General features: G+C 41.9%; 2 protein-coding genes across 2 annotated transcripts; one reads left to right on the top strand and one right to left on the bottom strand.

Moving 5' to 3' along the window:
• Nucleotides 1-520: 520 nt before the first annotated feature.
• LOC129581732 (protein disulfide-isomerase A6 homolog) lies at nucleotides 521-2,669 on the top strand. Its single transcript, XM_055472949.1, has 3 exons — nucleotides 521-884; nucleotides 954-1,011; nucleotides 1,246-2,669. The coding sequence occupies exons 1-3, from the start codon at nucleotides 727-729 to the stop codon at nucleotides 2,362-2,364; spliced, it is 1,335 nt and encodes a 444-aa protein (XP_055328924.1). The 5' UTR covers nucleotides 521-726; the 3' UTR covers nucleotides 2,365-2,669.
• Nucleotides 2,268-8,438, bottom strand: LOC129581731 (NADPH oxidase 5-like). The gene is made up of 8 exons (XM_055472948.1): nucleotides 8,196-8,438; nucleotides 7,433-8,062; nucleotides 7,156-7,223; nucleotides 5,392-5,703; nucleotides 5,150-5,282; nucleotides 4,680-4,959; nucleotides 4,178-4,487; nucleotides 2,268-3,020 (listed from the first exon to the last, which is right to left on the bottom strand). Exons 1-8 carry the CDS (start codon nucleotides 8,209-8,211, stop codon nucleotides 2,805-2,807), a joined length of 1,965 nt encoding a protein of 654 aa, XP_055328923.1. The 5' UTR covers nucleotides 8,212-8,438; the 3' UTR covers nucleotides 2,268-2,804.
• Nucleotides 8,439-9,497: the final 1,059 nt, after the last annotated feature.

The following is a 9,497-nucleotide window of genomic DNA, read 5'->3' as shown; positions in this document are numbered from 1 at the left end:
GGCTGTGCAATCTGCGCTGACCAGCCAGTCCAGCCTGTTTATATGGGTCAGTGAAGTTAAAACTATGGAGGCAGGGCATCGGACCAACGTCTACCGCCCTATCCTGACAAAGTAGGGGGTTATGACGTCTTTTGGAAGTTTTGTTCAGGCCGCCATCGCAGAGGGGTAAGCTACTGCCTATTGGTAAGTACAAACTGCACAGTGCACAGTGGCAGTAGTAAAAATTGCACGGTACTGTATTTTTATTAGTAGGCTTTTCAGCCTTTATTCAAGTAAATTTTTAAGTCTGTTAACAATAAAAAAAAAGCATTAATGTGTATAGTTTTCTTAGAAATCCGAAGAAGTTCAGAACTAACTGCGAAGATTAAATTTTATGCTGCTATCATCAGCAAATTACAGTAAGTACTACTACTTACATACGTGTCGGACCTACTGTCGCTCGTCCAGAAATTAAAATTCAAAACTCCAGCCAATCAGAGACATACACGAGTTGCCACGCCTGTAATCTAGCCGGTGCATACGTCGCTGATTTGATCGTTGTTGTTCAGATTTAGCTAGCTAGAATAAGTACGTTGTACAGTATTTACAAATGATTGATTTTATTTTTTCATTTCTACGGTAAAATTTGAGCTTTGAAACGAGTCGTAACTGATCCAGAAGGCTGAGACTTCTTAAAATTCGCCAAGACTTTGAATGCGACATATCTGCGCCGCGCGGCATTAGGCAATGATGTTCCGAGCCGTACTCGGGGTTTTGGTCTCTATCGCCTGTGTGCAGGCTCTCTACGACGGAGATTCCAACGTGATCGAGCTGACAACGACGAATTTTCAGAAAGAAGTAGTGAAAAGTAACGATCTTTGGATTGTGGAGTTTTTTGCGCCATGGTAGGTGTATAGATACCAGACGCTTGGTGTGAAAGAAAGGTTTAAAACAAGGACTCTTCCTAATTCCAGGTGTGGGCACTGCAAAAGTCTGGCTCCTGAATACGCCAAGGCTGCTAAAGCTCTCAAGGTAATGAAATAGCGCAATTTCGGCATTTACGAAAATTATCAGTTTGCTTTAGGAGTTTTAAATGAATTGGAGTTTCAGTAAGGATGGCATGAATGCTTTTAAGTCTGTTTTGGTCTGTTGCTTCAGAAAATTTGCCTGCGAATTATAGTGATAATTATTGTTGTTGTTGATTGCTCGTTGGTATAGTGCTTGTACGTGTCTTGATGTAGCAAATACATAGAGAAATATTTTCAGGGATTTATCAAAGTCGGCGCTGTGAATGTGGACGATCAGCGATCGCTCGGGCAAGAGTACAATGTGCAGGGCTTCCCCACCATAAAAATCTTCGGCACCGACAAGAAGAAACCCGAAGAGTATAGCGGACCCCGCACGGCGGAAGGCTTGATTGACGGCGCTTTTAAGGCCGCCCGAGCAGCCGCCCTGGGCCGCATCGGGAAAAAGGCGTCTTCTGGCGGCGGTGGGGGCTCTAGCGGTGGAGCGAACAATAAAGGAAACAGCGAACCCGGTGGCGGCAAGGATGTTGTTAAGCTGGATGACTCTAACTTTGAAGAGCTGGTATTGAACAGCGATGAACCGTGGATGGTGGAATTCTACGCTCCGTGGTGCGGACACTGCAAGAGTTTAGCCCCGGAATGGGCCAAAGCCGCGTCGGAATTGAAGGGGAAAATGAAGCTGGGCGCGTACGATGCGGATGCGCAGAAGACCTACGCCGGACGCTACCAGATCCGCGGCTTCCCCACCATCAAATATTTTGCGGCGGGCAAGAAGGACGATCCCCAGGATTATGATGGACCCCGGGATGCCAGTGGCATAGTAGCCTGGGCCAGCGACAAATCTGCGGATAGCGCGCCCGCACCGGAGTTGTCAGAAATCGTCGGACCGGAAGTCGTTAAAGCGTCTTGTGAAGGTCAACCGCTCTGCATCATCTCAGTTCTTCCGCACATTCTGGATTGTCAATCTAAATGTCGGAAACAGCACTTGGAAATGTTAACTAAGATGGGCGAAAAGTACAAACGCCAGCGATGGGGCTGGTTGTGGGCGGAGGCCGGCAGTCAGCCGAAGCTGGAGGAGGCCATCGGATTGGGCGGTTTCGGTTATCCCGCCATGGCAGCGGTTAGTGTGAAAAAGGGGAAATTTGCACACTTGAGACTGTCCTTTAGTCAAGATGGGATCAACGAATTTTTGAGGGAATTGGCTGCGGGAAGGGGCTCAACAGAACCGATTAGGGGCGGAGCGCTGCCTAAGGTGGAGAAAATTGAGGCGTGGGATGGGAAGGACGGGAAATTGCCCGTAGAGGAGGATATTAACTTGGATGATATCGAGTTGGATCCCATAGCAAAAGAAGAGTTGTAGATTTTGTCTTTCTTTGTGATGACACGATGCGGACATATACCCGAGCACAAGAACATAGCTTGCTGATGTTTGGTCGCCAGTTTTGTTATCGTTTGTTGAATAATAGATTTTGTTGTTTTATTCTTCTGATTTCCAGTTTCTTGATTGATAATACGTTAATGACTATGCTTTTATTGCATGCTGCCACATATCGTCCAGATTACTGCACAGGGATGCAGATTTAATTCCATTTGATCCCTGTTAAATGATTGTTCGCGAATTAGCGTGTACCACAGTAATTTGCGATAAAAATCAGTCATTTCGGACCCATTTTCTTAAATACCATAATTTTTGTTCCAAAACATGCCTCCTGTAATTATTTGTTCAGCAATACACGTGCGTCGGTAACGTTCGGTAATCGCCATTAATCGAGCAGCTGCGATCAGTTTGTGCACATTATTTCAAAAATTTTCCCATGAAAATCCAAATTTGTGTTGGCCGCACAGATTCCGTATTTGATCCTCGAGAGCGTGTGTTCCACAATAAAACACATTCACCTTCCCGCGTTTCTGAGCGTCCAGATCGGTGAACACTTTCGGCCAGTTGGGTCGCCCAGGCCGAACGGACATTGTCAAATTATCGCTGCCGATCGTCCACCTGCTGCTGGTATGCGCATTCTACAGAAAACAAAATTTTCTCAAAATCGACAATTGTAAAGGTCGGTTTCTGCACGAGTACAGCGTGCAGTACTTAATACTACTTATTAACCAGGAAAGTTCACTGAGTTCTGGCGGACATTGTATGACCGAAACGTAACAGGTGCCAGGGGTACATGATACATAAATGTGTCAGGTAATTGGTAGTACAGTACCAGTAAATTAATTTTATAATTATTTTGTTCTCTACTTATCAGCAAAAATTTGCAGAATGGATGTTACGTACGAGTATGAACTATGAAGTACAGTAAAATCCTATAACCGGTAAAACCGCCCGAACAGATGATTATTTCACTGTTTTCGAGATAGGCCAAATGCAATAAGTTTCGGTGGGGGATTTTTGCCGGCAATACTCAAAAATATGCTGAAAATCCTACTGGACGGTACTAGAGGGAAACAGTTACGGCCCGAGTTACGGCGAACTGTTCTTCTGAGCCGGCGGGTGCGTGGTTTTGCAGGTTATAGATGTGTTACTTCAATTCCATAATTTTGTCTGTGGCGAATCGCGCTCGTCACATCGAGCAGCGTGTGTGAATTTTTTCCTACCAGACTTTATATCTATATTCTAGTCTCATGGAGTGGTTACAGTAATCAAAAGCTTTTGGAGCAATAAATGTAGCATTGATAGAATGGGTATCGGTAGTCAAAGAAAAAAATCCACGGTTACCACAAAGCCGCGAGTGTACACGGACACTACAGTGCCTTTTGCCCTTTCAAGTGAGGTGTAGGTGACCATACGGATTGAAGACACGGTTATGTACATATGGCGCACTGTGAAGATGCACAACGCTAATGTTGGATTATCAAAAAAATACGAGTATATCCCTGAAAATTCGATAGGGAAGCCTACATATATATGGCCACCGTGCCCCTGGATGCTGCATAAAGTTTGGCAGCTGACAATCTTTAACAGTCCCTGCAGGGACTGTCGAAAGCCACATTTTTCACATAAACGCTGAACGTAGAAGAACTTCGCTACGTTTCTGTCGACCAAGTTTCATTATAAAGGAAAACCTTTATAATGAAACTTTGTCGACAGAAACGATCCCGGCCCTGATTAAATGTTGTCAATATTTCATGAAATTGTACATCGAGCGACGTAAAATTTGTACAAATACCTGTTTGCCTGTGGTGACATAAATATGACAGTTTAGGAATACTGAAGAGGTTTTCCCAAACCCGGATTGTTGCATTTCCCACGCATGGAAAAGGTCATGAAACCATTCCATACTTTCGATTTCTCTTATCACCCAGATAAACTCAATTTTCCGTAACTTTAAACGACGTCCATCGATTCGCATAGGAATGGAGGGCGTTATAGTTGGGAATTCATGCTCGCAATTAGGACATTTGGAGTGGTTGTTTCGTTTGAATTCTGATAAGAGGGAACTTAAAACCGATGCAAAAGGAGTGACACCGATACCGGCACTAGAGAGATACAAATATATTACAGGCATGGTCAGTATAAATTTTTTTGCATAAGAACATCCGATTTTAATCTAATGTGCGATGATTATTTCATAATGAACATTTCTATATTGCTAATAATTTACTGAAAATTTAATACTGTGCTGCAAATTTCGTTTTTATCGTACCATCATGCAATGAATGTCTCCTTACCATATCAACACAGCGTGCTCGGAGCGAAACAATTCCCTGCTGGTGCTGCCGTACGGCCCGTCCACGAATACCGGCACGTCCAAGTTGGTCAAGAAACCTTTTCCGTTGTTAATAGTTAATGCTATCTCTGACCCTGCAGCTCTGTTTGTAGGATCAATAACAATGACATTGGATGGATTGGTATCCTTGTTTGTTGTAGTAAAATCCAGCCGTTTCTCGAATTTGCTTCTTAAGCTTTTTGTGTAGTTTCCGGAAGCTTTGATATGGAACGTTATAGACTCTAATAATAAATAATTCATCCGTTATTCAGAATTCGATATAATTTTATTGCGACTTAAGAAGTATATAGATATGGTGTACTTGTATGTTACGTTATTATTAACTGGAAAGTATACTGTTTTGTATATGTTAGCTGATAACGTGCTGATACCGTGATAAAATGGAGTGGTCAAGGGTGAACTTCGTCATACCTATTTGGTCAGGACTGCTGCTCACAGTAAACGGATGCCACGAAAATATGCCAAGGGATGGAATTTTTAGAAAACAGTAATCCCCTGGCATGTAATTAAAACCGTTCGGTCGTTTGATCACCAAGTTAGTCACCTGAAAAAAATGTGTGGACTGATGGAAAAAGGGTAATTCATCAATAACCCCCGAGATCTTAATAACAGTCGCTGCATTGTGTAAACAGTTTTCAAGCTTTTTTGCTTACCTCCGCAGGAAAGAGCTTCACTTCGGTAATATGACTGGTTCTGCTCCATCGCACCGCATTGATATACTTGCGACTTTTTTCGATAAGATATAAACAAAATGGGATAATGAACACTTTCCAAAAGTCCGGTGCGTGTACAATTAAAGCAGCCCAAACGACAAACTGTAGTTTATGCGTCCAGTAAAACAAGTCATACGCGCAAGAACGACGGATTGGAGGTAAAGCGAAAAATGTCATCACCGCAATGCATGATAAGGCAATCCATCCACTTATTGCGGTAAAACCAAGGAAATCCGACCCAGCGAGGCCTGACTAAAATCCAGAAGTGTTTTTTAGCTTTATTATGAAATAACTAACCAGGGTGCACACGCCAAGTTGTCACCAAAACTTTAATGTTTTATTAAAAATTTCCGGCACACCCTAGAATTTTTATTTAATTTTACCATAATCACAATTTCTCTCCTGCATTATCTGAATCTAAGATTGCCAATAAGTAAGCGTTTTTTGACAAGTTACGCCAGAAAACTCGAACGCCACATGCTTCGCAGTACCTCCCGACCCGTCTACCGTGGTCGCCTTCCGTGCGCCCAAAATTCGTTTAAAAATCGAGGTCATCCGTTAGCTAATCGGTAACAAGGCAAAACTTTTTAGCATTCATTACTGTCTCGGGATGTATATCACCCGATTCTCTCCGAACCCCCGGGAGGTCACAGCTGCGACTTAAAAATAAGCACCGCCAAAATGGGGGTGCACGCCCTTCTAGCGATCCCCACACAAAAGAGAGATGTCATCCCTACTCATCTTTGACATAATATGATTAGGGACATATGTGGCATCAGTTTAACGTTTGCTCGAGCAGGTAAAAGCGGCTCATTCCGTTCCAGCGAATCCCCATTGGGCACATAATTTTGTATGGCGAACGCTTTATTGATTTTTTCTTCTGCTCGTTGGTGGTTAACAGTAAATCAGGAATGTGATATATATCCTTGTTTACTTTAGAATCGTTTAGAATGATCCCCTCCGCACAATTTTTAACGATCATTCGAACACCTAAACGTTCCATGTATTTCCAAAAAAATCTTCGCCGCTCGTACCGTATAGCATTGTAAAAGCCTGACAATCTCCAACAAAAATTTTTTATAAATGAAGTAATGGTTCCACTGCGTTGGCTCACTTTTTCAACGCTTACCTAATGTGTTCTGAGCTTGTTTAAACTAATTTCGAGAGTAGAAAGTGTTTTCCTGGTTTTCGGATAAGGTGAGTATAATGACCAGAAATGCACCACCAGGGATCTCACTTCGGTCCTTGTTTCTGACGCCAGTTTCAGAGCCAACGGTCAGATAACAATTTCAGTAAACGCAGAATTAAATTCTGTACCAGAAACAAACAATTCAACTGGAGTAAGTGAACTTTTTCTAATTTTTAAAAATGCATTTAAGTGATGGTGACAACTTGGCGTGTGCACCCTGTAAGAACCAAAAAATGTGACTCGTTACTATCGAGCACTTACTCGACGGCCAATCCTATCAAAATGCGTACGCATAATGTCCAGATTGCATGCTTTTATTTCAAATTTGCGATGCAAATGGTTAACAATTTATATTGCACGAATGTAAAAAAAACTGTATAAGGCTCGTATGTTTGGCTCAAATATAAGGAAAAATATATTAAAAATATAAGGAAAGAACTTAAACTGTTAAAAGAGGTGATTAATTAAGTTGTTAATTAAACATACTAATGGCATTAACTACTTATTCGCCGTACCTTGGTTAATACTGCCGTTAAAGTGATATTGAAATGCCGCCATATTGGATCGTGTACTGCAGATTGATCTGAAATACGGAATCATTTGAAGAGCTTGATATTATAACTTCAAAAGACTATGGATACTTGTATATACTGCACGCAAGATACCAACAGCCGCATAAGTTTGGGTTGTTGTGCATTAGTTGTATTTGTGAGCAATTTACGGGCTAGACGAGCAAGAAAGCAAAACCAAGCGCGCAACACGCTTTTAACAATAAAATGAAGACAAACTTACAAAACGAAATAATCATAGCGGTTATGTGTCCTGCTATGGCAACACAAGTGGTCGAAGCTATGATAATATGGAAAGTGATGGCCGAATCAAATGGAAAAAACCTGGACAACCATGTTTTTCGCAGCGATCCCATGATCCATCGAAGTGCCGGTCCCAGCATCAGTATGCCACAGTTTACCTGCAGTACCATTCCGAAGCCCATACCAATTAAGCTGCCGACACTAAATTTCAACTGCGGATTCGCCAGCATGACGTATACATAATGGTACACGCCCATTCCAAAGGCAAAGATTTGGAATAAATAAAATAATACAATCCACATAATCTGACGTTTATAGCATCTCCAGAAAGTAGAAAGTTTGTGACCCAGTGTATGCGGATGGGAATCTACAGTATCTACGGGCGCCGCCGGATGTGACGTTTCCTTTGCTGGTGCGGTGGTCATCACCTCTCGCGGATTCTGAATAATGACTTCCGCCATTTTGTCAATCTCCTGATCGGTGACAGACAGTCTATGCCGATCGGCTAAGTTTCTTAGACTGTGGGCAACAGCAGCTCGGTTTGGTTGTTTTCCCGAGTCTTTCTCGTAATTCTCAAATAACTGTGATAGGGGCGGATGACCAGGGTGAGCTGTTTGGGATACAAAATTGATAAGGTAACAATTTCTGTACTTTGGAGACTTAGTTGCACTACATCGCTAAACTGCCTTTATGATATCCGTCACAGGAAGTGCTTATAAACGTTTTAAAAATTAGCGGTTTACCTCTGTTTCCAGGCATGTTTGCTGATGATGTGTGGAACTGCAAACCGGGGTCAAGTGTGCACTCCAGTCCCCGCAAGCTGACACTATGTACATTTAGATTTCCGGTAAGTGGGACGAAATCTACGCCGTTGGAGTATTGACCCTGTGAGTGAAAAGATGTTCTGGGGACATATGGAGCTGTGCACTGGGACCAGTTTGCAGTTAGGTGCAATACAGTGGCTGGATGTAAGAAATTTCAGAATGGGCTGTACGTACCATATGTTTTATGGGCGCGCACACTTCGGCTGACTCGTGCCGTGAGCGTTTCTGGTAGTGTTTATTCTCCTTTAGAATTCAAACAAAAAAATGCCAGTCAGCGGAATATCCTCTGGATCTTTTGTATAGGGAATTCAAATAGGTGTTCTTAATCGACCTGAACCGTGTGTACGCATTACCATGTGTATGACCTTGCACATTTTTTTATCTGTGGAAAATATTAATACACCATGTGTCTTCTTTGACCAAAGCTTTAGGCTTTTCTACAAATACAATGTGGTTGCAATACTTCTATACAAAGTACATTCCTAATTCTAAAACATTGACTAAAAACCCGTTATGTGAGTTCACCGTCGCAAGCATCTTCAAGGTGGCGACTGGTGAGATCATTTTTCACATGGTGCTTGCAACTGACTGGTTGAAAAGCTTACAATTAAAACTACTTACTTCTGTTGTGCCTGTTGGTAACTAAAAATCTAGTTTTGTATAAGGTGGTCGGTCAATATCATTGTTTTGCGGCGAACAAAACTACGTCATTGACGTTGAGTCCGAATCTTGCAGTTTGTAATCCTGGAATACTGAAGAAATCCTTTCCAGTAAATTCCAGTACCGGCAATTACAGGAGTAATTCGATTTATATTCTATCTAACCAAATAAAATAACTAAAGTAAAACTCAACAGTGATCGACCGGCATATATATTTGTTACAACTAATCTTATCAGATTCTGTTAATGGCCCTGCAGAAGCTACGTAGTATTTCAAAGTATGAACATTTATGCACTCTATGCATGGCCAAATGATTTGCAGATAAGACCACGTCTGTTTTAGCTTGCCATATTCAAAATATTCCCAAAGTTTAATTTGTCTGAAATGCGCAATTTGCACGTTAAGTTTATTTATATTACCTTTATAGTATTATAGTTGCTTGTCATTGTAAACTGTAAACTGCGTGGCTCTTTCGAAAAAATCTGTACATTCTTTTACTGACAAAAAATTAATTATAATGCAGAAAGTTTTGCGTGTGTGCTATTCGATCTTCAAGCGAA

This window comes from Paramacrobiotus metropolitanus, unplaced genomic scaffold (assembly GCF_019649055.1).
Source record: "Paramacrobiotus metropolitanus isolate TYO unplaced genomic scaffold, Prichtersi_v1.0 Parri_scaffold0000006, whole genome shotgun sequence".
NCBI classification, from domain to species: Eukaryota; Metazoa; Tardigrada; class Eutardigrada; order Parachela; family Macrobiotidae; genus Paramacrobiotus; species Paramacrobiotus metropolitanus.
The sequence above is the reverse complement of the archived record's forward strand: the minus strand, read 5'-3'. Positions and strand labels throughout refer to the sequence as shown.

Excerpts from the sequence above, each read along its gene's own strand:
- LOC129581732 (XM_055472949.1), top strand. The coding sequence starts at position 727 with ATGATGTTCCGAGCCGTACTCGGGGTTTTGGTCTCTATCGCCTGTGTG. Across the intron at positions 885-953 it reads GTGGAGTTTTTTGCGCCATG|GTGTGGGCACTGCAAAAGTC; the intron begins GTAGGTGTATAG and ends TCCTAATTCCAG. Across the intron at positions 1,012-1,245 it reads AGGCTGCTAAAGCTCTCAAG|GGATTTATCAAAGTCGGCGC; the intron begins GTAATGAAATAG and ends AAATATTTTCAG.
- LOC129581731 (XM_055472948.1), bottom strand. Across the intron at positions 7,224-7,432 it reads CGCTATGATTATTTCGTTTT|ATCAATCTGCAGTACACGAT; the intron begins GTAAGTTTGTCT and ends TCCGTATTTCAG. Across the intron at positions 4,488-4,679 it reads GAGCACGCTGTGTTGATATG|TGCCGGTATCGGTGTCACTC; the intron begins GTAAGGAGACAT and ends GTATCTCTCTAG.